We start from the raw sequence: 27969 nt of genomic DNA on the forward strand, positions 1-27969 counted from the left end.
TACCCCACCTTTCGCCCAATGTCAGCTGGGATTGGCTCCAGCCCCCGCGACCCTGCGCGCAGGATAAGTGGGTGACAATGGATGGAAGGATATTTAGGTCTTGATCTAATAGATGATTCTTCTTTCGAGTGTAACGCATACATTTCTAAAGTCTACAGTTCAGAAGGTGAGCAGATGGACGGCCAGCAGATGGCAGGATTTTATTTCCTAACACATTCAAAAAGGCCTAGTCATACAAACAATGTTTTGCCTCTTTCTGAAGTTCACACTTTATAAGTATATAAATACAGCCTCCCCGTCTGTTTGTTACAATGAGGTTTCATTTTTTAACAATACAAAGTAAATACATCAGTTATCACTTCCATCCCCATTTTGATCCGGTCACTTTTTATGTGAGGGAAGGCAAATGGAGCACATCTGGAAATGATTATCTGCTCAATCATAACAAAACAACCCGCAGCATATTTGTGAGAAGAGGAATGGAAAGAAATTATTTTCACTTCACTCACTTACTGGTATATGACTCCTGACTTAGGAGCTAATGAAAGTCACAAAGTCAACAAAAGGCCAGAGCCTCTGAGCCAGTGATGCTTCGCAGTCCAGAGCTCTGCACACAGCAGGGCTCCCTCACTCAATAAGACTAATCGATGGTGGACAGAAATGATCTCCTTTTAAATAACAAAGGGGGGAAAATCACCAGACGTACTGTGAAAATGAATTTATTTAGCTACTGATAAAATACAGTAGCTGTCCCTGAGTGTTTTTGACTGTTTATCATTTCTATCTTACAGCATGGAACCTGTGGATTAAGCAACACTTGCAGCTCTGAGGCATGTTGATGCATGCAAGGCTTTAAAGACCAGTAGGTGTTGAGTGTCTAGACTACAGTGACTTGTAGAGTTACAACAGATTTGTATCAGCATTGTCATAAAATAAATAAAACCCTCCACTGTTCAGAAATACATCACTCCTTATACAGGCTTAGTGACTCAGGAAAATCGGAAAGTCTGCAAACAGATTTTGTAGATTTAGACAACGTATTTTTATAAGCTTAGAAATTATACATTATATATGGTGACCAAGAGAGCTCAACACACTGAAACATTGGCAACATATCTCCTGTACAGACCTAAACCAACACTGAGTGTATCTACTAACAGGTTTTGTGTGTGTATCCAAATCCTGATGGATCTTCTTCCTCTGTGCCACAGTTGTGCTCCATTGTTATTAAAAACACATAAATGAGCCACACTGTTGCACAGGCTGACATGAACACACACACTGTAGTTATTTAGACTCAGTCCCCCACACACACACCGACCTCCTGTGGTAAATACTTAGAGCTCCAAATCTGTTATTAATTATCTGCTGCTGAAAATAGTCCCCAACAAATGCAGCACTTCCTCCCTACAGTGACCAGCTGTGAATTACTGACCTTTAAAACTGAAACTTTATATTTGCAAAACTTAGTAAAGATTTAAATCGTCAGTGTGAATGAATGAGCATGGGGCTGTGAGACACAGACAGGTTAGAGAAGAGTATTAAGAGACAGACTAACACATCGCTGGTTTCAAAAAGAAAAATATAAAAGGTAAGTCGACCTCATCCTTTAAGGAACCAAACATCTTCTTCACTTTGACAACATGTTACATTTAGAAATAATCGCTGCAAATACGTAAAGCACAAAAACATTTCGTAAAATATCCACCAATGTAACAGCACATATTTAGCATAAAGGAATGTGCTGTATGTACAAAAAACACAAGGAAATTAAGAGCGGTCAGTTGCAAGCTGTACACAACACCTGAACTGAGTTACAACACAATACATGTATCCTGGGGACACTAATGCTGTTCATGTCATATCACTGACGTCAACATCCAAGTTGTGATCACAACTGGGACGCGCAGACTTTTCAGAAAGCGCTGCTGTATCCGACTCTTGGTACCCTCGTAGCAAACATGGACACCTCATGCCAGCTAAAGTCCGTCGTTGAGTACAATTAAAGCCAAATTTAACCCTCACACGATCAACTCTGCAGTCATCTCAAGTTGTCTGATGACGAGAACACTTGCACATCGTTAACATGGGCATCTCAACCATCCATCCCACGTTGACACGTTAGGAAAAGCACAGGTTTAAGTAAAAACATTAAGGGTAGCTCGGGTCTGTTTGACAGTGAGCCAGCATGCACAATAAAAAGACCCTTTATCCAAAGCTGCAGTTTGTGGAGCTCTGCAACTAACAAGTATTTTCATTGTTGTTTGGTGTATAAAATGTCAGAAAACAGGGAAAAACCGGGACAAATGTGGATCGGTGTTTACCAAAGCTCAAGATGATATCCTCACATGTCTTGTTCTGTCCACAACCCAAAGATATTTAGTTTATTGTCATTCACTCGACACAACACACACTGGATGCCCACCTATGCAGGTAGTAATTTTATTTACAAATGGTAAAAAAATGACCAAAAAAATATATCTTGCTTTCACATATATACATTTAAATGTATTTCTATCAACTATGTAGACAGGACCAATCTCAAGTACAGGTGAGGCAACTGTTTTATAGTGGCTAACCTTGAGGTCTGAGACACAGCAGGACCTCTGAACACTACAAAGGACAAACTTGACTCAGACTCCGCTCTAAAGCTCCACAGAAGCTTATTACAGCACAGGTGGTCTGGTTTCATCTTGGCAATTCATCAATTCCTATTTGGAATCAGTTGTTTTTCCTGAACACCCATTAGGTAGATCTTACAGGTATTAGGCCATTGTTAGAAAAAAACATCTGAGATTTCAAGAATAAAGTCACAATATTTTTGGGGTATAAAAATAATAACGTTACTGGAATAAAAGTTCTAACAGTATGCAAGTATAAGTAATTATATAATGCTAAAAATCATATTATGGGGATAAAAGTCATAATATTAAAACAAGACTGCATATGACTAAGATATAAGTAGAAATCAGTATTTAAATAAGCATCACGTAACATTATGACTTTTGTAAAAGTTTCTGAAAATCTACCTTTTTTTCTTGAAATCTCATTTTTTCCCCCTAACGGTGGTCCTAATATTCTGTCGTAAGGTCCGGCTCAGACTGAGGTGTGGGGTGCATTTAGTTCACCGTGAACAACAGGTCGTGTGTAGTGGGAAGGCCCGGACATGCTCCCGATGTTAACACTGTGTGTGGGAGCAGGAAGAGTAGAGGTACAGTAAGATGAAGCAGTCGATCAGGAGGACGGTGTAGAAACATCTCTGCGTGTGCAAGCTTCGACCCCTCTGAAAGCGAGTCAGTAACACAGCCAGCAGCAGGAAGAAGGTGGCAGTGTTCAGGAGGAGAAAGAGTCTTATGTAGGAGGCCGTGCTGGAGAGACCCTCGCTCCCTGCAGTGGCCACCATGAGAACCTCATTGAATTTGCGGCCCTTGACAAAGCCCCCCTTTCTGTTTTTGCGGCCGTCTGTATAATCTATAAAGGCCCGTGAGTCTGTATCCCCCTCCTCTGGACTGTCCTCATATGTACGCTTCGAAGTCCTCTGTCTCTCCTTCTTCTCATTCACTTCAATCTGTGCAAAAATGTCAGGTAGATTCTCAGAAAGCTTCTCCCCAAGGTTCACTTTCTTCCCCCCTTTACCCTTGCCCTGTTTGTTAGACATAGAAAACATCTTCTTGATGACCTCCTCTGTCTTCTTCTTGTCGGAGAACTGAAGGAGGCGCTCTGCAGTCTTACGGAAGCTGGCAGTGTTGAGAACCCGTCCTAGGATGTGTCTCTCCATCTGCTGGAAGACAGGCTTGACGTGCTGGAGGTTGTCCTCCATCACGTTGACATACTCCTCTACTTCTTTGGGCGAGCTGTCCGCCTCAGCCGGCGTCTTCTCGAACACGATCTTCTTGTGGTCCAGCAGCACCATGGCAAACAGAGGCTTGCTGGTGACCTCCCCGGTCAGCAGGTAGATGGTGTAGGAGTGTTCCTTGGTGGCCAGGTAAATGTCCACTCTCTGGTCATCGCCACGCAGACTGAAGCTCTGTACATCCACGCCTGGTCCAAAGAAAATGTAGGCCACCCTGGTGTGCGGGTACCTCAATGGCATTGTGACGTTCACAAAGTTAGAGCCATTATACGGGTACCCTCGAGGGTAGTTCCAGTATCCTACCACTCCTTTGTTGCTGTAGCCTGTGTCATCCATCCAGAACATCTTATACTTGTCTTCACCGTGTGATACAAACACTCCATGAACACCATCTACCTTTGTACCCTGGAACGGAAGTTCTGTGTTGTGGAAGAAGGCGCTCATGGCCCTGGTTGGGCTGTCGGCATCCAGGTGGATGTGGTCCACGAGGAGCAGGAGCTGTGGGTGAAGAAGTAGCAGGTTCCTCTGGAAGTTCCTGATCTTCAGCTCTGGATTATAAGCAGAATGTCCCTCACCACGGATGAAGACCATTCCCTGTCTCTCCATAGCTGCTTCTACTCTGCCCTGGGCATCAGCTGCCAGCCCCACCTTGTAGTTTAACCACTTGGAATCGCAGGCTTCTGTAACCTGTCCAGCCCACGGCTTAAAGCAACTCCCTGACACAGCCGAGCCAAACAACACCACATTGTTCAACAAAGTGTACTTGGGTCCGTACAGTGCCTCAGTGATGAATGGGACACCGTTTGGTGCAAAAGTGAAAGTGTTCTGATCAGGGTGTTCGTGACCAGCATTAAAGTTCCTCCACCCTTTGATCCACTCCTTGTACTTGTTCCTGTGAACGATGTCAAAGATGGCACGCCCCCCAATCTTCCCCGACTTGAAGGAGAGAAAGGAGCGGTTGGTGTCTGCAGGTAGAGCACTGCCGTACGTGACCACGCCCCAGTCCTCGAAGTAGTGGAGTTGAGATGTTCCAAAATCCGATGGAGGCTTGGGAATCAGGCCCGGGTCATACCTGCAGAATACCGCAAGAGGACAGATGTCAGGTGGTTAAAATACCAATACTGACATATTCAAAAGCAACCACTGACAGAAATCTCATCAGTTTAAATTTGTTTCAGAGGGTTTTTTTTGTGTACACACGTTTTATCAACCTGCCTCACATGCACCGTAATTGTGTGATTCTGTGTTTTCCCAGAATGCCTTTTGACAACCCTAGCTGTCACCCTATAGCTGTGACCTTGCTGCTTTCATAAATTAGTTCAGAATAGGGATGGTTATTGTACTTATATGTTCAGTTCTCTATCGATACTTTCTAAAATAAATCACTTTCCTGACATCAAAATACTGAGTGAAGTTTAGAAAGAATGAAAAACTCAGATATGAGTCAGTGTCAGTCCTTCCTCCTCCTCCTCCTCCTCCTGCAGGTACTGCTAGTAGAGGGAGGAGAGGCCTGCAGCTAAATTAATAAGAAGCCAAGTTTAAAGATTTGTGGCTAAGCTAAACAGGCTACGACAGACAGCTTTCGCTTTAGCTAATTTGTAACAATTCACAATTAGCCGAGCTAGCGTGCTGTGCTTATGTAAAACACAGTGCCAACCAGTGTTGGGCAAGTTACTTCCAAATGTAATACATTATAGATTAATAGTTACTGTCAACTGAGAGTAATTAGTTATACTGCAATATTACTCTCTCTAAATTGTAATGCTTAACACTACTTTTGCATTACTTTTGAGATACTTTTGAGTTACTTTCACTGCTGTTTAATGGGTGCATTTTTCTGATAGCAAGAGGTGCTACATAGTATCTATCATCCTCTCTCCAGTAATCATGTTATCTTCACTGCACCTGGTTCACTTACTGTCTCCACTCTGCTTAATACGCTGTGTGTGTGTGTGTGTGTGTGTGTGTGTGTGTGTGTGTGTGTGTGTGTGTGTGTGTGTGTGTGTGTGTGTGTGTGTGTGTGTGTGTGTGTGTGAGTGTTCGTAGAAGCTCAGCTCCGACACAGAAAGAAGAGGAGAGACTGCAGCGTGATAGTAAATTATACGTTATATGTTATAAAGTATAGATGCTAGTGCTATATGCTAGTGTTGGTTCACCTGGAAGATTTGTTCTTTTGAACGAAATGTTCACGAACAGCCCAACACTAGCATAGCTTAACTTAAAGACTGGAAGCAAGGGGGAAACAGCTCGTCTGGCTTTGTCTGTACAAAAACTAAAATGTAAAAACATCAAAATGTGCTTTGTGTGCTGGAATTACTTCTTGGCCAAACCAGTGACTTGGAGTGTTGTCATCAATGTGAGGTTCCCAGCTACCAGCGGAGACTCCAGGAAGTCACTGGAAGGGCCAAGAAAAAGTCCCACAACCTGTAGAACTACAACATGTTGTTTTTACATTTTGTTTTTTGGAGAGATTAAACAACCGGGAGACAAAGTGTTAACTAGTGAGCTATAGATTTGTTGTCTTTTAAACTTGGAACAAAGCAAGGCTAGATGTGATCTTTCGATTTCCAATCTTTACCATAGAAGCTGAAACTATTAGTGAATTTGTCAACTGACAGAAATGAATCAAACAATTTTGAGAATCAATGATGCCAAACACTTGCTGGTTGCAGATGATTTGCTGGGTTTTCTCTGGTTTATATTGTAAATTAGCCTTTTTAGGTTTTTAACTGTTTGAACACGTCCCCTTGACCATTCAAAAAAAAAAAAAGATTGATCATTCAATGAATTGGTCATAAAATAATTATTAGGTAAAGCCTTAGATTCAAATATCCTGACCATGGCAAGTCATCGGACCTGAACAGAAAAGTATTTCCTGTTATGAAACCAAATTCAGCAGCTCACCAGATGAACTCTGTGTGGAGAGTACACCATCTCTGGCCTTTGCCAGCCTGCCCTGGCCCTTCCATCACCCTGTTTTGATGAATCAGATTGGCCAGCCAGTTTCCACTGCCATTACGCAACACATAACGGTCCAAGAAGACCAGCTGGCTTTCTGGCCCGTAGAACCAGTTGTAGTTGGAATCTGCAATGGCTACAGTCCGCTGAAATCCTGGGGGGACAGTTAAAACACACAGAGAGCACAAGTTCAGTGATGGCTGCTGAAATTTTATATCATAACACACGGACTTGATTTGAATAAAATGATGATGTGCTGACTGACTTGATGTTTGTAATGTGAAAAAGTTAATATCACTTTAAACAAAATGTGAAGTCTTTGTAAATTCTTACACACAGAGCTCATTACTCTTCCCTTCATTCATCCCTCCCTCCCCCCTTGATCCACTCACCCCCTCTTCCCTCATCGCTTCCTATTCAACCCGGTGCACACCTCTCTCATGTCTCATCTAGGTACCGTCTGGGGGGCCAATAAATTACTCGGGTGAAACCACTTCTGAGACGGAACCCCGACTCCGAGTCATCATACATCCTCCCAGACCAGCCTATCAGACGGCATCCTTCCTCTACCACCACCCTTCTCCTCTACATCCATTTATCCATTCGCACATACAGAATATTCATTAAACCTTTAAATGACATACTGTTGTAGCGTGGTCCTTGCTAGTGAATCTACCTTTCAAGATATTCATTACAGGAATTGAGTTAATGCTATTGCAGTATGGATAATTTGCAATCAAAATGAAGTGTTGCTAACATTCAGTACTGCCTTGGCACTGTTTCAGCATTTGCTTTTTGTCAACTGCATCTAAACACAAACATACACAGACACATGCAGTGCAAGGACAGCAACCCTACAGCTACCACTTCCAATGCTTACTGACGTTTTCACTGCTTGCACTGACATTTCAAACTCCTTCAACGGACATGTACATTGACGGTCTCTTCTTTCAGCACATGCACATCCTCTTAACATTTGAAACTCTTTCATCGTTAACACATCACATGACATTTCAGTTCCTTTCAGTGCTTACACTGCTTTTACTTCCACTGACATTCAAGCTCTTTTTCGCGCTTCCACTTGGCGCTTTTCACTTCCACTGACTTTTCAACTGTGATAGTTACACTACTATATCATACAGCTGACACTTCAACTCCATTCAGGGCTTGCACAACAACTGAACTGAATGAAACACTTGAATTGACAGTAAAATCTTTCAGTTAGACTGTCAATTGACTGATATATAACCCATTTCAGTGCTCACACGCTTCATGCTTATACTCAGTCATCACGCAGTCATCAGCCTCCTTCAGCCCTTTCATTTCAACTGTCACTTTAACGTCTCTCAGTTCTCCTATTTCAATTCCTTCAAGTGCTTTTACTATTACTCACTATACTATACATTTCAGTTCTTTTAGTTGTTTTTACCAGAATGTTTCATTAACGTGAGCACACATTATTGGTATTAAGAAAACATCACTGCTAAGGGGGCAGTTTATGATAATCTGGCCTTGTCTTCCTGTCGGGGGGGCTCTGGATCCAAGGCTCTCTTGGCTGATGTAATTAGAGGTGCTTTCTGAATGCAGCAGTGTTGCTCAGCCACAATACAGAAACAGTCGGCAGGGGGCTGTGAAATGTCCAAGCCTGATCTAGGGGCCCCTCCTCCACTGCTGCCCTCTCCTTGACCTACAGACAAAACTTCCAGGCTTTCAAAGGCATCCAGGAGGGTAATAACTACACGCATGCATACCCCATATCAGCTCAGAGGAGAAGCTACTCTCCAATGAGGCAGCCTAAGGTTATTTTCACATCAAATCTAATATGTCCAAATGTTGCCATAGAGCATTCTAGTAAGGACTAACTGGATGTTTCAGCCATTCATAGCAAAGTAAACACTCACTCACGGATTGTTGAGCCTGCTCTGTATTTGGCTGCCTAAAGATATCACATACATTTCAGCTTTTTAAAACAAGTGTGTTGGTCACAGCAGGTGAAGCGACAGTTACCAGGCAGGATCGTTCTGTACAGGAAGGCGAAGTGTTTAAGGAGCCAGGGGTGGTCGAAGTGGCTGATGGCAAAGTGACGCTGCACCAGAAACATGTACTGGAACAAGGAACGGGTGGTGTAAGTCCCGTAGGCCACTCCTTCATACAGGGAGCCATCTGTCACATCCTGCAGAAGCACCATGGACTTCTCCATGATGGACAGGACCTGCTTGGTCCACAGGTAGGCCTCCTGGAGGTAACCTGCAACACAGAGAGTAAAGTTTGGATCCCCAGCGCCTCCATTGTTTCCCACTACACTTCTTTTGCTCATTTACGTATGTTTCTGTTCAGTTTTGCCCACATAATGAAATCATGCATACTTCACATAGCTGAACAATTTTCCAAAACATGGCGTAGTGTTTTGGATGCATGTGTTTTTCTACCTTTCTGGTAGTCTTTGGTAGAGCAACTTTCAAAGTATGGGTGTTGTATATGGTGACATGTATTAATTAAGTATGAAGTATTATTTTCAAATCAATGACCTAACCACAAACCATGGCTAGACATCCTATTGTTACAAAAGAAAAATGCTTGTGTGCAAAATACTTGAAGTGCATCTTCTGTCAAATTATTATTTACCCAGTTATATGGTCAAAACAGCACCAAATTTGTCGGGACGGTTTTTGAATAGGTTAGAGTAAGTATGAGTTGTACTGATCCAGCTGCTGTCACTGAGAACATGTTTTTTAAAGGTTGATCCATGTACCAAACTTGCTAAGGACTGAGAAGAGGTGATAATCCAAGTTTGAGAAAAAATTTCCCAATGAAAAAAGAATCTCACTTCTATGACTTACATTTCCAGAGGTATGAGCAAAATGTAAAGTGGGCTGATCTTGAATACAGGTCCTAAGTACGATTTCTGTGGCATATACAATCATTGTATCTACAGTACAGTCTTTTTTTGTATTTCTTGTGACAAAATAAAATGTGTTATTTTATTATTATATTACTGCACAATAAAAGGAATGAGCAGAATATTAATATGTGTGCCAGCAATCCTATTTGTCTATACAGTAGTATACGTAATTTGTAGAGTAGGCTAAATTAGACAGAAGACTTCTCCTGGTTTGAACTAAACGGGACAGCAGTAATCCTCGTTGCAAGCAGGAGCCATGCGTGTGCTTAGCTTATTGAGAATAGGTTCACACTAGGACTTGACATGAGACTGTGCGTTACAAAGTGATCAGGGGCCTCATTTCTAAAACTGTGCGTAGAATCCTCACTAAAAGTGTACAGGCAAAAAATATTTAGACTTATAAAACGCACACCTGCAAGCAATGTTCCCTTTATAAATCTCAATCAACTTGAAATGTGGCGCATGTGAGCGACCTCCATGTCCGACCTTTCAAACGCCCATAGTTGCCTCTAAATGGTCAGTGAAACGCCCCTCATTAACAATAATACGTACTGACTGCAGGAAGGATGCAAATTGTGACAGAAAAGCTACAAAACGAAATTTAACTCAGTGTGACACTGCCGTTCCTTTTGTTGAAGCTGAAGGATGTTGGTTGGTGGGTAAAAAAAACGGGGGAAAGGGGGCACCGGAGCACCACCCCTTTATAAGCGATCTGCAGGAACGGGCACCCCTCTTAATTAGTGACGTCGCTGGCTGGAGGGGGACACACACGCAAGATGGTTTGACCCAGGTACTAATTTGGATTCCCCCGTTTAGAGAGTAAATCAAATAAATTCCACTTGTGTTTAAACATTTATTTAGGCTACACAAACAGTCCACTCACTTACTGAGGCTGCCAAATTATTAAAACAAATATGACTTATGATTTTCCATAACGTGTATTTACAAGCAGCACATCACATCCACACGCTGACGCACAGCGCTCGGCTCGAAAAGGCAACGAACATCTGATAACAACAGGCAATATGAAACTATGCACTCGTATTTGCTCGACGGACACATTGAAAACGGCATCAATTTAAATGTAATTTGTCCTCCTGTTCACCTTATTTATGACAATAAATTGCACATCATGCACATAGCCTTTTAATTTATATGATTACTGATTAAACTGTTCAACATATTTGAGGCGTTCTTTCGCAGAAACAGATATCTTCGTCTGTGTTTATGAGTAGGCTATATGACTGAGTGTGTTATGTCATTAATGGAATTAATTAAAAACAGCATTACAGCAAACAATGCCTTCTTAGTCTGTTACCTAAAGAAACCTTCCACACACAACATTAAGCTCTGGCTGTGGAAAGCATGACACCACTATGGCACACTACACCATGTGTCTCACACACATACTGGATCACACACAGAGTTGACTATGAGAACAAGCGACCACATAAACACTCCAGCCACAGTTCATTGATGTATCCTGAGGGCCATCGGCGGTAACTGGAGGGGCACCCGTCTAGCCTGCCTAGTCAACCCACTGGACAGTCCCCAACAGTGTTTGGTCTGGACTTGGGGACCGCTGGACTACACAAAGCAGGTATTTACCATCAAACAGGAACTCTTGGCACGCACAAAGACCATATTTACACAGACAGAGCTTCACCAGCACTCACGCAGTCTAGGGCCACACATCAGAGCAGCCCAGGCTTTGAAACTCTTCAGTCACTTTCCTCAAAAGTATAAACATATATTTAAACTGATTACCTTCAATTGTTATGACAGCTTTGTGGGACAAATGAACACTATTTGTGTCCTGGACTATTATTATAAAACAGTGAGTAACAGCAACTGTGATGTTAGCCAGTGAAGCCCTAGCCACATTATGACTGTAAGTTTAATCCTCTTCTTCAATAGACCAAAAAGAAACATAGAGCTGGTGGGAACTGCATATTTATAATAGTTAAAATAATTTAGATAATGATCTGTGGATGTCATTAGTGGAGCTTTTAGAGTCAGTTTTTCTTTTCTGTTGCCAGCTGTTAAAAATCATATACCACAACTTAACATAACAATCTGTGTAAGACACAAGGACAGTAGCAAAAAATTTAATCATTTTTTAAAACAAAAAAACTACATTACATGCATGTCGTGTACTGTCCCCTCTCATTTCCTCTGTTGTCTAATGAGTTTAATAATGTGCCTAGTTTGCCTAATGACAAGCAGAGGGAATAAAGCTGCTGTCAGACTAAGGGCTGAGGCCCGACAGACACCCTGATACCACCATCAGCACACATTTTGCCTCCACACTTTAGAGCTGGGAAATGAGCCTGTCAGTTAACTCAGACCAGAGAGGACTGTGTAAGGTCAAGGGATTATTTGTAATAATACTCTCTGACTCGCCCTCTGCACCTTCAATTTGTCTGTGTCTTTGTCTGTACATTATTTCCTACATTATTTCATTTTAGGGGTGGGACAGAATGAGTAATGTTGTGATATAAGTTGGGCAAATGACTATCCTACTCGGACATTTGCCATTACCAAAATTACCAAATACTCATGAAATTTTTCGTCCATGTTTTATTATTGCTTCCAGTTTGACTTTCCAGAGGCAACTGGTCTCAAGTGACATTTATAGGATAATGGTATATGCTAATAAGTAGAGAGGAGTCATAAAACAAGCAGCACAAGTAATGCTAGCTAACACTAGCCACTATAAGCTACCAAGTAAGCAAAGGAGCAAAATCCCTGAGTGCAATGATTAGAGTAAGGGTGTATTTTACTGCTACTGCTTTTACTGCTTTAACTTTTTATTTGTGAGCAGAAATCACATGTAACATTATTTCAAACGTTATGTGGTTTCACTTGAAATGACAAACAATAATATAATAACTACTAAGGAGCCAGCAGTTTTTTTAGAAGCAACACTGAAGGTGTTGATGCTAAAAGCTGCTCCTGATTAGAAGGAACAGCAACACTACACTTTCGGTTTAAAGCAGAGCCTAAACTACAAAGTAGGTTAACATTCTGAAGCTATTTCACACCAACAAACAACTACTGTTAAAAAATTTAACAATGAGTTCACTCATTATTTTGTTGTGTAATTTATACCACACAACGTATTCATTTGTCAGCCTGTAAAGTTCCAAGCTCTTTTTAAATATGGCATATCAATAAAGCTTAGTTCCAGTTTGACTTGTCTCCTTCTGTCTATATGTCTCTCTCTCTGCTGAGTTAAAACTTTCAAACATCATTATCAATGAATGAATTGAGTGATTTATGTGGGTGATGTGACATACAGCTATGTGGCTAGCTAGTGTCGAGCTGTTTTTCTTTCCAGGTTAAAATACATTTGTAGCCATGTTGTGTTTGGTTGTGCTACACGTCTACTTAGTGATAGAAATAGCTTAATTAAACATAATTACATTAATGGAAATACCAAAACCACCACAGTTGCTACAGGTAGCACTGTCTGAGCAAATCATCTCCTCTGTTGAATTTTTATTACATTAGATTACCTTTATTCATTTATCTGAAACTTTTGTCCAAAGAGACTTACAATTGCTATATATGTCAGAGGTCGCACGCCTCTGGAGCAACTAGGGGTTAAGTGTCTTGCTCAGGGACACATTGGTGGATGTGTCACAGTGGGAATTCAACCCAGGTCTCCCACACCAAAGGCATGTTTCTAATCCATTGCGCCATCGCCACCCATCCACATTTATTGTCCAATTTAATTGGAAATGTGGAAAAGGGGGGTTGACATTACTTTTCTTGACTTTGCAAATTTCTTAACAGGATGCCAAGCTGTTTCGTGATAAGCCCACGGCTGCATCCCTCTGGCAGCCATTACAGTGTGGGTGGCCAGCGGGAAGGATGTGACAGACAGGGGAGATGAGTTCTCTACAGATAACTGTGGTTAAACTGTGCACAGTTCTGTCCAATTAAACATTCAGCTTCAAGGCACCAACAAGCAAACACCTGTATGTGGAATGCACTTCTATAAGCTGCTGCTGCCTTCTTATCTAAACCAAAATCTCTCAACCAAACTCACTGACAGCATGAATATTTCAGTGAGAGGCACATGAATTGTTCCTTGTAAGAGCATGCCATTTTAGGGCACATAACAATGAAAAATCACTCTAACTTATTGCAAAATGTCAGCAATGGGCTTAAACTTGGGTAATAACCAATGAAGAAGAAGAAGACAAGTGGTTGTCCTTCATTTCTGGCAGCACTTCTTGGAAACTTTCCATTTATTCACAGCCATCCAGATGGAATAATATTTAGACATAATGTCATCACTCTGCACAGGAAATGAATGATACATATACGATACTGGAATGCAGTCAGGCCTCTGCCCAGTGTTACACGTGACACCTGAGTGAGACTGCTAAACAAGAACAAATATCCGAAGGGGGCACAAGGCTTATAGCAGAGGGGCAACGTTGTCATGCATAGTGAACATGAAACCATTCTGTGGTATGCTTCACAGGAGAAGTTTAAGAAACATATCTCCAAAATAGTGCATTCTTGTTGCTTTCCTAATAATCTGACAAAAAAAGACAAGGAGAAATCACTTAGCTATGTGTAGCCTAAAAAAATGCTAGGAAACACACCTTTGACATTGACCGAAATGTTTTACTCAAAACACACATACAGTGGGGAGAACAAGTATTTGATACACTGCTGATTTTGCAGGTTTTCCTACTTACAAAGCATGAAGAGGTCTGTAAGTTTTATCATAGGTACACTTCAACTGTGAGAAATGGAATCTAAAACAAAAATCCAGAAAATCACATTGTATGATTTTTAAAATAATATTAAGTATATTTAATATTAAGTTCTGCTTTTCTGATGTATCAAATACTCATGTCATGCAATAAAACGCAAATTAATTATTTAAAAATCATACAATCAGCAGTGTATCAAATACTTGTTCTCCCCACTGTACACTAACACATAATGAGGTTAGAGAAAAATTGACAACACAGAAAAAAACAATCAAATAATCTCACTGTGTTCGCATATGCAGATTAAATGTTAAATAAAAAGAGGTGGTGGGGTGAAGCTATTTTCTCACCTCTGCTAGGCATGAAAAAATAAGTTCTGCATGAGGTCTGCTGTACAGCACACTTTCAACAAATAAAATCATAAACAAAGCCCCCAAGCAGCGGCTGAGCAGAATCCCCTCCCCAGGTAAAACAGACAGGCAGAGCTGGAGCAAGCTCACCGTTTCCTGGACTCGACACAAAATCAAATCACGCAAAAAGAGGTCAGACTAGAACTCTCCTGTGTGTTTGTTGTTGCCCTCTACAAAAAAGCCTCAAATCAAACAACTGTGACCACAGCGCTTCTCTGTAAGCCAGCTGTCATTTAGTTCACATCAGGACTGGATCTTTTTTTGACCAGAAATCAAATCCCTGTAAGCAAAGCAAGCTGTACTGCAGGCATTCACCTTCAGATGGCCTTTCTCTGCTGCTACACGAAATACTGTGCAGGATATTGAGGCAAAAAGAAAGATTAAGCTGTGAATAATCCTGTCAGGTCTCACAAGGGAAATGCTGGAGGACCTTAATGCAGAATGTGACAGAGTTATGTGGAGAACCTCATCTGGAGAACAATTACAAAGGATTAAGTGCAGCCATGGAAGATAACCTCAGGCTGGCTACACTGAAATTGCAGTCAAAATGTCAAACTAACATTGGCAAGTTTCACCATGAAAATAATGAATTATTATTAATAAATTGATTAAAATCTGTCATTAGATGACAAAATATCTTTCAAAATATGTGAATCATTTTAAGAAAAGAAAAAAAGAGAAAAGGTTCCAAAGGAGTATGTAAGAAACAAATATCTGATGCATTATCTTTAAGGAATGTCTAGGGTTCAGCAATTTTACAAAATGTCAGATTTGATTAAATGATTTGATCATGGATATCCAGCTTACTATCAAGTAATAGAAAAGAAATCTTTACATTTAAGAAATTGAAATCAGAAGAAGTCAGGTATTTTAGTCACAATTATCCAATTGACCCTTTGCTAAGCCACGCCCCGAATACACAGTTGGCCAATCACAGTGCAGTATAGGACTCGCTCTAACTCTAAGGTCCGACACTTACATGGCAGCGCTCCATTTACTCTGTTGCAAAAGGCGTTGTTTTCTAGATTGGTCAAACACTGTTCCTGGGTCACTTGTAACAATTACAGTCGCTACCCAGAGAGGTCGAAAGCAGAAGTACGATTTATTCCCTTTCCTAAAAAAATCTAGAAAAATGTAACGTTAGGCTGTGGATTGTTCCTAATGTAATGTTTATTAGCTAACGCTAACTAACATCCTGCTTAATGTAACATTATAAAGCCCTACTGATCTGCTTTGTAATGACTGTAATAGTGAACAGAGACCCACCCAGCTGTACAGGAACAGTCTTTCTCAATAGTCAGGTAACTTAATGCGGTGGTTCACTTTTCACTTTTATTCTGTGACCGGTAGGTTTTAGCTTCTGTCTTTATATTTTTTCATATCAGTTTGACTGTCAGTTTTTAGCCGGACTAATTGAGTAAATAATAGTGGCAGCTCTGCCAGAAATCTGTCCCTGTTGTTAGGAATGTTTGCTCTTTTCAATGGAAAGTGGCTAAAACCTGTTCAAAAAGACACTAAAAGGACTCCATGTACATGTGTGGTGCAATTACATAGTTATTTGTGTAAAGTGTGTGTGTATGTATATGTGGATATACTTTTAGTTCACTTTAGTCTTTCTTCTTAAGAGCTGAAACAAATAATCAATGAACAGTTTAGTTGCTCAACAGAAAATAAATAAACAACTATATTGAAACAGTAGGGAAAGAACAACCATATAGAGAAACGCTGCGACTGACACAGACGACAACAGAAACTGTTTCCAGGAGAGAAGTGACATTGTTCTCCCACTGAAAGTTATTCCGATACCACTTACGGATAGCTAACTTCAATAACTTTATGAGTCACAAACCATTACATCAACAAGTGTGTCCCACCCATGTTCAGCACTTTTTAGTGTCCCCCGGTAACAGTTTCTGTACCCCAGTGACCCTAAGGGAGAGAAAGTATCTGTGATCAAGCTGCTTTATAGAGTCTCTTGAGTATCTTGGAGGTAGATGTGAATGAGTATTTCTAAAATAAAGCTATAACCGTTACTGTGAGCTAATATTCTAAGTCAATATGTAACAGTTTACAATCTGGGGTTCTATGTCAAAAATGACATTTTTACTGTCACCCCTCCACAACTGCATTCTTAGCTAGGTTTGGAAATCCCCTAAGTCTGCCTTTAGACTATGTGAGCCTAAACTTTTACAGTGAAAACCTGACTAATGTATTCCTTTAGTTGAGTTGAAGCTTTTAATGCTGAGCACACAAAGCTGGAACAAGTTCACGGGCTGAGTGAAGACTTTATAGACTTTAGACTTTGTTGTCCCCACAGGGACATTCATTTTCCCAGCACTGTACACATCAGACAACTTCACACAGTAACAACATACAATGACGGATAACAGCACACTCTCAGGCCAGTTCAGCAAGGCCTTTTATTTGTAGGGGGGCATAGAAAACACAGGGAATCATCCTCTGGGGAATATGAATATCTAAACCACACTTCTTAACATCCTTTGCCACTGGTTGCAAAGATGTTTTACTGTGTTGGACATACTGACCAGCTTTCCCATCTTTAGGCCTTTAGGCCACATAACACACTACAAAGACAGGAATCCCTATCCACTAACCTTGGGTCATGTAAACCAGGCTTCCTGTGAGCAGAGCCACGCAGTTGGTGGGCTGGTGGTTGTGCAGGTACTGGAACCCCCAGCCTCGGACGTAGGACTTCTCGTACATCAGGCGTGACGCGTTGCCGATCACCTGGAGGAAACGCTCCTGCTGGCCCTTGTTCAAGTACTCGTACAGAAAGTCGTAAGCAGTGGCAAACCCAACCAAAGAGTGCGCCAAAGGCACTTCATCCCAGGGGGCGTCTTTGACCAACCTGAAACACAAACACCACCAGGCTAAAGGCGAGGCGTCAAACATATGTGGAGCACGTGGAAAATAAACATTCACTGGTAAGCAGGTGTGAAATCGTCACTCTTTAAATGGAGTCCTGGCAAATGGTTTCTCATGAACAAGAAGCCTTTTTATTTGCAAAGCCTTTTAATTATCTTTAACAAGGCTGTAAAACGTCTCTCCACTTTTAAAGAAAAAACAAAGATGCAAACTAGCATTTTACACCACAATTACAGCTGCACCATTGTTTCCCAATAAGTAGACATTAAAAGTGTAGCATGTGCACATTCTCTCCTGGTTGACAAGCGCTAGGATCTCACAACACGTCTGTGTATTTTAGGAATACAAAGTGTATGTGTTGGAAGAGTGAAGTGAAGAAGTGAAAGGTGTTCTGTAATCATCCGGCTCACTTTAATTAAAGTGAAATTAACTGCATATATGTTGATGAAACCAATAGATGTATTCTAACCTGAAATATGCTTAGATACACTCAAGGGAGTACCAAAGCCATGACTTCATCTCCAGTCTTGCCTTACTGAGTCTTTATTTGGAAGGAGTAAAAGTGAAACACGCTCCTGGGGTTTACCGTCCATCCAGCAGATATTAGTAGAAATCTTCATAATCTTGTTAGCATTCAAAAAACTACAGCTAAATCAACTGGTGCAGCAGTGCTCATAATAACGTCTTACGTTTCTCCCACGTCCTCAATATCCATCCACACTGTCTTCTAAAGTCATCTTTCCAACTTTTAGGCTGCAATCACTATACCTAAATCTAAATCCCATTACACCATTCAGCCACCTGTCCATTCTCTCAGCTCACCACCTGACTGGGCTTAGTTTGTCTAGCAGACGACTTTTAACCTGCACCGGCCTTGGACTCGTGGGAAATGGTGTTCATTCACGGCTAATATAAACAGAATTATTAAATAAACAAATGTGTAACACTGTTTTACCATCCCCCTCTAGACTACTGAGCCCAGCAAGTGTCATGCCGCTCAGTGTTCCTTCCTACTGTTCACGTTAATGCAGCGCAGAACAAACAGTGACAGTCATCAGGCAAAAGACAATCTGATCTAAATGAGCTATTTGAATTCATTGCGGATAGAAATACATGGATATCCTTTGAATTCGTCTAGTTGAACAATGCTGTGGATGTCAAAAGCTGCTTGCACACATGTTAAAATGTTAACAATACACACTGAAAGAGACACGCACAGCCAAAGTCCACTAGGATGGGCGCTGGATAAACAACATTTCCAGCAGATAAACCCGCACACCAGAGCCCCGTTTCAGAAAGCAGGTTCAACAAACTGAGTGTAAACCTGAACTCTGGGTTTTCGGTTACAGAAAGGCCGATCAGAATAAGTTCAGTCAACTCTGAGTATGTTGAGCATGATGGAAGCGCATGCGTGGGGATGAAAAACAGCCATCATCAATGGAGCTCCGATACTATAATTCACCATGGCAACGGGTAAATAAAGGCAGAGCCTCCATTTTAATCGGGTGGAGCTAGAAATATGAATGCGTGCCAACACAGACCCTGATAAGCTCTAAAATGCAGGAGTGGAGGAAGGATCAATACGTTAACCATATTACATTTTTTCATTACATTACAACCTGACGGGACTAAATGCTCTAACTGAAGATGAAAATATTAATCAAACAGATTAGACATAGTTTGGGCTCCTCATGGACCTGCAATTGTAAAGCCACAGTCCGACTCAGTAGGCCTATGGCCATTAAAGAGGTGGTATTATGCTTTTTGGCTTTTCCCCTCTCCTTCATTGAGTTATATATCTTTTTTGTGCATGTAACAGAGTTCCCATCTTCCACAGAAAACAGCTCGTTTATAGTCCAGCCCTTCACTTCCTTTACTTGTGACGTCACAATGAAAACGCGTCATAAACTTGCCAAGCAGCTAGCGGGGTCAGGCACGCACTCAAACACTTTGGCTCGACTCGCCTTTGTTTGGTTTTCCATTGTAGAAATGTTGTACCTGTACCTGCTTCCAGGTACTTTTCACCTCCGTCAAAGTTCCAAGCGAGCTGAGAGATACTAAAATGTAACGTGAAAACAGACAGACTGCTGACTGGTCAGAGAGAATATTCACTATTCACTGCATCATCATTGCTGCGCCAGACCGAGGCCAGCAACAGAAAGCTTTATATTTTACAGTTTCCGTATGGAATTTCATCACTAAGTCTCCTTCTGAGAAGTTTTGAGGTATAATCAGCTGTGTAGATTTCGAATATTGACAGTTTTACGAGAAGTGATGGCGGAACCAAAATGTTGAGGAGCTCAGCAAGTGGCTGCGGAGGAAGCCTGCGCAGGAGGAGCGTGTGAGGCCGGCCAGCCGCCCGCTCACAGAGCCCTCTGCTCCCATTCTGAGGAATGTTGAAACATTTTAACTTAAAAAAGAGAAATCTGTGTGGATCGCTGGTGTGTTTGTCGCATATGACATTACGTCGCAGCAGTTGTGTGTGGCGTCGCTATGACGACAAGCTACGTACTATCTCTGGGTACTATCTGCGATGGAAAACGGAGCAGGGCCGAGTAGAGTCGAGTAGCATTTTTCAGCAAGGCAGCATAGATCGTCAGAACACCGGCAACAGTTCAACGTTTCCCTCATCTCGGGCTCAACTTACTCTGCTTTCTGAAACAGGCCCCATAGACAGCAGCTCCCACTGAAAAGTTTAGCTAGTGGTGTGCTATTTGGTGTGCGGGTTTAACACTGTCTCAACTAAACGTCCCAGCTGCTCCATTAACTCTTAAAAGTAATCAATAGATCAACAATATTGGGTTTGATTGGTGGGGGGTGGATGGGAGGTGTTTGTTTATATAATACAGATTCCAAACTGAATAAACCTGAATGTTTATTTAATCTTTTCAGTTGTTGTGTAGAAATCTCTGTATGTCCTCTGTATAATTGTTATATGATTTTTTTATACTCCAAAGATGATGCAATTCTAAGAATGTATAGTATAGGAAGTATTGCAACAATATTTGGACAGGTTCATCCATTTGATGCTGGTAATACATGGTTTCCACATGTTAAGTGGCAGCTGAGGTTTATTTGAAAACCACTTCCTGTCTGGTCTTGCAAATGAACACCAAATGGACTGAAAAGCTTCTTTATGTTTCAATTTGTCCATATGGAAAAAAGACTATAATAAAACAAATGCCAAGTCACTGTTGGACTGTATATTGAACTATGCCAAAGCACACAAAATCTCACTTCTGTATGTTTGCACAGACTGTGTAAAAAGAAAAAAAGAAGAAGCAGGCACCAGTATGCCACAAAGTAGAAGTTCTCCATCGAAACATGGTTCCTGGCGTTGTCTGGGACGTAATTGAAGGTCATGAATACCACAGCTGACTGATTCCTGGAGCCACGCTGCACAAACCCTCAGAGTTTAAGTGACCATAATGAAAGCGTGGCCAAGGAGAAAACTCATAGTGTGTTCTTAAGACGTGAAAACACATGCTCAGTGGCTTCTCCTTTCTGCACTGAGGCACACATACTGATATTGTGAAAAATGTCCTGCAAATTGCACATACACTACACCATCTAAACCCCCCAGTAATTAGCTGCTGGAAAATCCTCTCCCTCCTGTTCAGTAGCTGGAGGCAACCCTGCAGCCATGCAGCAAAATGAGCTGAGGATCAGACCCCTCATTCCCTCCCCCCTTTCCCCCACATGAAGGAGGGGGGGTGTACCTGTAAGAGAGAGGGGACTCTCCCAGATTGTAGCTGAAAAGATGAACACACTCATATGTCCTTCTGTTGCTGTTACATTCAGTCTAACATTTGAACAAACAATATGTTTTATGACTTGGAAAAAGGGAAAACTGAATTCATACTGTGAGCAACCTAACACGTCACTCAATCCTTACCACTGGGAACAGGCACTGTGAGTGTCTCAGTCTTTATATCTTAACATTGTTCTGGAAAAAACACAAAGTGGGACACTGAAGTTATCAAGACCAGTGTTAATATTATTCATTTTCTCCGATCATTCTCTCAAAACCCAAGGCCATACCAGCAGACAACCTACTGACAATTTGAACGAGGCTGCAGTCGGTTAACTGGTCAAGTTTAAATTGTTCATGCTTCATGAACGAATGTTTCAAATGACTAATGCGCAGCTAGAATTGTTTAAAATGTGTCCAAAAATTCGCATCTTTGCCAAATTACTGCCATTTGCATTAAAACAGCCAAAATGATCAAAGAAATTGAACTGAAAAAAATGTCCATAATACGGCATGAAGATTAAATAAAACTTAAACTGAGGAAAGGATGTGCGTTTGGTGTCTTATAAATTATTAACAATGAATCGTTATTGATTGTTAACTGACATGTCAACCATGCAGACAAACAAAACACTTACGATATGCTCATAAAAGCATTGCTCCACAGCACCCCAGGGGGTCAAAAACTCCACAAAGTACCTTTAACTTGTTTGAACTTGTTAAAAAGATGGTGAATGAACATATGAAAGTTGCGTAATTGTTTTTAAACATATGTAGACATTTATGCATTTGCTAAGACGTACAGATATTCATACTGACGAGTATGTGACCTTTGTTATGTTTTAGTGATGTTGTAGTTAAAAGATTTTGTATGATTGGATGATTTTAGTTAGAAATTCAAAAGTCATATGGAATTGTGGATATCCACTGTTTTTCGCCCTGACAACTGTCATTACATTTTCTAATTCTTCTTTAAAACCCTAACCCTACATGATATCAAGTGTGACATAACATCCATATTTGTTTTGGGGGGGGGGGGGTCCACAGTAAGGCCATGTGGTCAAATAATTTATTTAACACAATAACAATAAGAAGAATCACTAGATAGCAGAAAAATACTTTACAACATTTAGAATGGAAATCGTGACACCTCTTATATTTGGGTGGTGATGGTGATGGAGCAGTGGCCAAGACACATGCCTTGGGTGTGAGAGACCTGGGTTCAAATCCGCTGTGAGACACCAATGTGTCCCTGAGCAAGACACTTCTGACATGTATATCAATTGTAAGTTGCTTTGGCTAAAAGTGTCAGCTAAAAATGAATTTAAAGAAATTTGGGTAACACCATCTCTTAATCTCTGTGAGATTATGTGAACACACGTGAATGAACAGTAGAAGGTTACCATGGACATTGGCTGCAACTTCTCCAAGCATCATTTCTGAGTGCTTCATTCCTTTAGTCTTTGAAATAAAAGCTGTGGAGAACTAGGGAGCAGTGAATGACTGTAATCCACTTCTCAGCCACTTTGCACTTACCAGCCAGAACTAATGTGCATTGAACTTAATCAAATTGTTAGGGAAATACGGAAGCACAGTTGATGGCTGATGCCTGCATTATCTTCAGCCTTGGCTGACTCTGAAAAGCCAAAGGATTGTCCAAACCTGGGCGGAATGGTTAGATTCAGCTCACTGAGTTGATTGTACCCTTCACAGTATGAAGAATGGTAAGAATTTTTTTTTTGCAACCGATTCCTACCGAATCTTACTTTTTGTATATATATATGTGTGTGATTTATATTTATGGAACTACAGGTTTTTCAGGGAATACTATAATTATATGTAGACATCCAATACTCTTCCCTGTTAATCTGTTCCAACAGGACTTATGGTATTTATGTATGTATCATAACAGAAAGAGATGTGACCTTTGATTATGACCTAAACTAAGAGAAAAGCCTGGGAGCACCCCCTACCCCATGTGTCAGGAACCTCCTCTAACCCTTGAGGTGCTCAGGCTGAGTAAAGAAGTGCAATTTTACAGACAGATGAAGTCAAGGTGGCTGGTAACCTACAGCACAATATCAAAGGAGATGTTAAGGACTTTGGGGTGGGTCCTGCTTTATTACCTGACCTTGAGGCCCGGTCTTGAGGAAGGGCCCTATATCAGTATGTAGCTTTAAGATTTTCATTATTTAATTTATTTTGTGCTTATGTATGCTTTCTAAATCGGCTCAATAACATGTGGAAATCAGATTACCACACCACAGGGTCATTTTACTTTTCTAGCATAGCAATGTTTTAAATCAGTGGTTCCAAGGAGACCAAAGGTTAATCTCAGCTGTGAGCTGTTTAACAGGAAACACATTTGTTTTGCTTTTTAAATGATCTAAAATTACTAAATAATACACAACTTGAAAAGGTTAGGAATCATTGCTGTACATTATAGTCTGATTAGATCTTGGGAACCCTGGTTTACATCTTTTATATATTTTGGACAATTAGAGCAGAGTGGAGTTGATCCCTGTGGGGTCACCTGGAGCCTCAGCCCTGGCTACTGCAGAGGGCTATTCAGCTTACATCTGAACATTTCATTTCCTTTCATTGGGTGGGTGGGGGTGCAGTGGGGGCATTCTCCACAAACAGCTGCTCAACATATTTCCTGGACCACGGACTTATCGGACCACAATGCATCTTTACCAGAGCTCTGCCCACACAGAAAAATGAGAACACTCTAATGGGGGGACTGAGTAGAAAGCCTCTGAGTGGGAGTATTTTGCTTTAATACCCAGTGGATGCACACATACACACGTACCATCTGATAAAATCTGAATACATTTCAATCAGTCTTTGTATAAAGAAAACAGACAAAAAGGAAATAAACCCTAAGTGGAGGGTGGTTCAATTTGTATTTTTTTTTTCACAATTAGTAGCCTAAAATCTCATTGTGTCAAATTTAAAAGATGAAATAATAAAAAGACAGAAAATGTACCAACTAGGCTGAGCTGCCATCCTTTCCATGTAGTCCTTGGCCAGGTCGAGGGCCCCGGCCCTGTGCGGATACAGCAGGCAGAACATGGACAACACACCCAGGTTGTTTCCATACACCTCGTTCCAGCGAGCACTAAACTCTACGGGGCTCCAGGGGGGCAGGTACTCCTCGGGATGCTCCAGCATGGTTTCACCAGCCTCACGGATCCTCCTCGCCATGTCCTGATGAGTCCCCGCGGCAGCGTACTGCATCTCCTCCACATCCCCCCGACTGAAGTACAGCATGGGATGACCATCATAGTTGCCTCCCATGAAGGGGATTCCTCCACTGGGGTCCACTTCCGCTGCCGCCACCACCACTGGGGCGAGCAGGGGCCACAGTAGACTTATGAAAAAGACTGTGGGGGCCCCGCGGGTGTGGGTTCTCATCGTCTCATCAGAGAGGGGACTGGGGCATAGCCTAAGGAGCTCAGCTGAGAGGGAGGGGGGGGGGGGGGGGGGGGGGGGGGGGGGGAGAAGGATTTGAGAAAGCCAGCCCATATTCTGCACAAAAGTCCTGCATTCCTTGAATAATTAGATACAGCTGTAGTCCTGATGATGCAGGCTTTCCATACTGATGTAGACCACTATTGGGCAGAAGCACAGTTAAGAACTAATCACAGAACTGTTCGATAGCCTAACATAGGAGTCACTGTTGTTAACACTTAGATAGTTTACATTTTCTCCAAATTCTAATTTCTTTATAGTTACCAAGAATACGATGATACCCTTCTACCATTAAATCTTCACTTTCTATATGAACAAAAGAGCTAAATCTGGAGGTTGTATTACACCTCTGCAATGTGTTGCCCAACATTCACTTCCCAAGATTTATTTCTGAGTTGTCTGAATTGTCAGACAAGTCTGGCCATGCACACCCAGATGGCCAGACGAGCAGGCCTGGAGGTCATAAATGGCCCATTACTGCAGTAACACTACTCTGGTCTACTAAACAGCCTCTAAACCAAACTTAACTGTGCTTTACCAAGACGACAAGAGCTGGCCCACCGTCTTTGCTCTGAACATGAGAGCAAATTCCATGACCTTAGTGGAGTTCTTGGCAAAGGCCTGGTGGAAAACCCTTTGGTAGTGATTTAAATGCTGTCTAGACTGGAGTCCAATCTAATGCAATGAGGTGTCCAGGGTTTGCATGTGCTGTCTTTTATAAACAAGGACAGCTCAAATTGATAATTAAAAACGGCGCCTCTCATGAGGTCAATTTTGACATTTTACCAAATGAGACCAAAATCCTGTGTAGTGAACATGAGGATGGGCGACCACCAAGACAACTCTGGACTGATTTACACTAAAACTGTAACTGGTACCTAAATTAAACTGATCTGAGACTGACTTGCTTTGCGATACTTCACTAAATTCAATGTATAATATTTTGGTTGGGACTTGTAGCAGGTCTGTGCTCCTCATAAGTGATTCTGAAGTGACCTCATGGCACTTCAAGGCATTTTTTTCTACAATAGCATCACTGTAATGTTTTCTTATGGGTACTTACAGCCAGTGGTGTAGAGTTTTAGAAATACTCCTACAACCCCATTCATATTTTATTTACTCAGTCAAACATTTAATTATATTTTTCAGTAAGTTACGTAGAGCAGTCATTTAATTGATTAATCATTTATGTTGATAATGGATGGAGGCAGAGCTGGCTGCCTGTTAATCGGAAGATCTGCGGTTCTCCAGACCCGGCTTCTCCAGGCTGCATGTCGAAGATACTGAACCACGAATTGCCCCCGACGGTTGTTCCATCGGTGTGTGAATGTGTGTGAATGTGATGTAGTGCAAAAGCGCTTTGAGTGGTGTGAACTAGAAAGGGGCTATACAAATACAGACCATTTTCAAGACCATTTTAGATTAACTATCAATTTACCAAGCAAAAATTACAAACTTACATGCAGGTTCCAGCTTCTCAAATAGGAGTATTTGCTAATTTTCAAACAAAACATGTGAAGACTTGCCCTTGGGCTCTGGGACATTGTGATGGTGTTTTCAAAGCCCGTTTCACAATTCCAGGAATCAAATTCTAATGGAAAATAATAAAATCCTTTATAGGGCTGAGTATCAAAACCCAGTATTTTCTGAGCACCAAGTGTCATTTGTCTGTAGCACAGAGTATCAAAACGTGGCAAGTGTCAAACGTTTGTATCCAATACTATGAAGTTTAAATACTTAACCTTTTCTCAGCTTAGAGCAGTATGACATATCTGTAAACAAAAAGTAACCTAAAGGCGTGTTGTAGAAGGATTAATACCTAGCCTAGTTCAGTATGAATCTATTTTTGTTCTTTTAAAAGTAATAAAATGTAAGTAAATGAAACAAACAGGAATCAGACAGTGTGTTTTAGCTGTAAAAATAATAATGTTAATCCAAAATTTAAATCAAGATTAACCTCTCCTCAGGCCTTGGAGTTATTTCATGCTCTGAGAAAATAGTTACGGCCAATCAAGTTCTGTCACCCAATATTGTTCCACTGCTGTAAGAAGATAAAACAGCAGAGGTTTCATTGTCATCCACCAGTGGTTCTACCAGCAAAGCCATTCCTCCCTCCTCAGATAAGTTAACTGATGCCTCTCCTGTTAAATGGGAGGAACTTTAATATCCAACACTAGCAGCCTTTTTCAAACTTTAAGCTAACTTTTCGTTCACTAACTCTTACGGTTTCATTAAAACGTATCCTGCTGCTGCTGCTGCTCTAGTTTTAAAATTCCTCTCCACCAAAGAGTGAAGTGAATCTTTACAGCAAAATCAGTTATCGATGAAACTGCTAATTAAAATCTGCGCACAGAAGTCGCCTTGTTCCTGTCGACCACGGGCAGCCAGCGAAGAAGAAAGAGCAGTGAAGGGGGAAAGCCGTTACGTTACCTGTCAGAAACGGTGCTCACAAGTCCGTGTTCCCGTCCTCACAACAGGCATTTCTTCCCGTCACAGCAGTGATTTTGGAAAGATTATCAATAATGGTTGAAAAGTTTACTTCAGGGACGAGACAAAGTTAGAGAGGGAGGGAAAGAATGTGTGCGCGCGGAGGGAGCGTCATGCTGGCGAACGAGGAGGGGCAGCCGGGGAGAGAGGCTTAAAGGAGACCTAATGAAGAAAGTGGCTGCCTCCTCCCAGACAGACAGCTAGGTTAACAGGTAGCCAAAAGAAAGTTCCAGACTAAAGCTGACCAGAGATATAACGTTAGTGTGGTACTGGAGTCTACTTTTTACAAGACTTAAATGTCTCCTGACAGGTGTTGGTTAGACTGCCTCCTAAATCAAACCCCCCAGTATCAATATTGCAGCTTGGCTCTTTGCTAGCTCCATTAAAGGGCCGTGGTGGAAGAAGTATTCAGATCCTTTACTAATTTTTACTACTGTCTACTACTAATATCACACTGAGAAAAACTCCATTACGAGTCAAAGTAGGCTACTGCATTCTAAACCTTATTTAAGTAA

General features: G+C 41.4%; 1 protein-coding gene across 4 annotated transcripts; it reads right to left on the reverse strand.

Annotated features, from left to right (window-relative positions):
* Positions 1–706: 706 nt before the first annotated feature.
* dse (dermatan sulfate epimerase) lies at positions 707–27965 on the reverse strand. 4 transcript variants are annotated; one of them, XM_038726377.1, is made up of 6 exons: positions 27398–27965; positions 24483–24954; positions 17472–17725; positions 8819–9058; positions 6758–6965; positions 707–4925 (listed from the first exon to the last, which is right to left on the reverse strand). In XM_038726377.1, the coding sequence occupies exons 2-6, from the start codon at positions 24908–24910 to the stop codon at positions 3179–3181; spliced, it is 2877 nt and encodes a 958-aa protein (XP_038582305.1). In that variant the 5' UTR covers positions 24911–24954; positions 27398–27965; the 3' UTR covers positions 707–3178. The 4 variants fall into 4 exon arrangements, with proteins under 4 accessions (XP_038582305.1, XP_038582307.1, XP_038582306.1 ...); XM_038726379.1 differs by lacking the exon at positions 27398–27965 and having other exon boundaries at positions 24487–24619; XM_038726378.1 differs by lacking the exons at positions 24483–24954; positions 27398–27965 and adding an exon at positions 18432–18564.
* Between the last annotated feature and the right edge of the window lie 4 nt (positions 27966–27969).

The sequence above is a fragment of the Micropterus salmoides genome, unplaced genomic scaffold, assembly GCF_014851395.1.
Source record: "Micropterus salmoides isolate LMB-PRFRI ecotype aquatic unplaced genomic scaffold, ASM1485139v1 Ms_hic_scaffold_18, whole genome shotgun sequence".
NCBI lineage: Eukaryota > Metazoa > Chordata > Actinopteri > Centrarchiformes > Centrarchidae > Micropterus > Micropterus salmoides.

Bases quoted from the DNA above. Each gene is read 5' to 3' on its own strand.
- dse (XM_038726377.1), bottom strand. From the start codon at position 24,910: ATGAGAACCCACACCCGCGGGGCCCCCACAGTCTTTTTCATAAGTCTA. The intron at 17,726-24,482 runs GTACATTTTCTG...TTTGTGTTTCAG, and splicing joins ATGGCAGCTCAGCCTAGTTG to GTTGGTCAAAGACGCCCCCT. The intron at 6,966-8,818 runs GTAACTGTCGCT...CTGTCCCCCCAG, and splicing joins GTACAGAACGATCCTGCCTG to GATTTCAGCGGACTGTAGCC.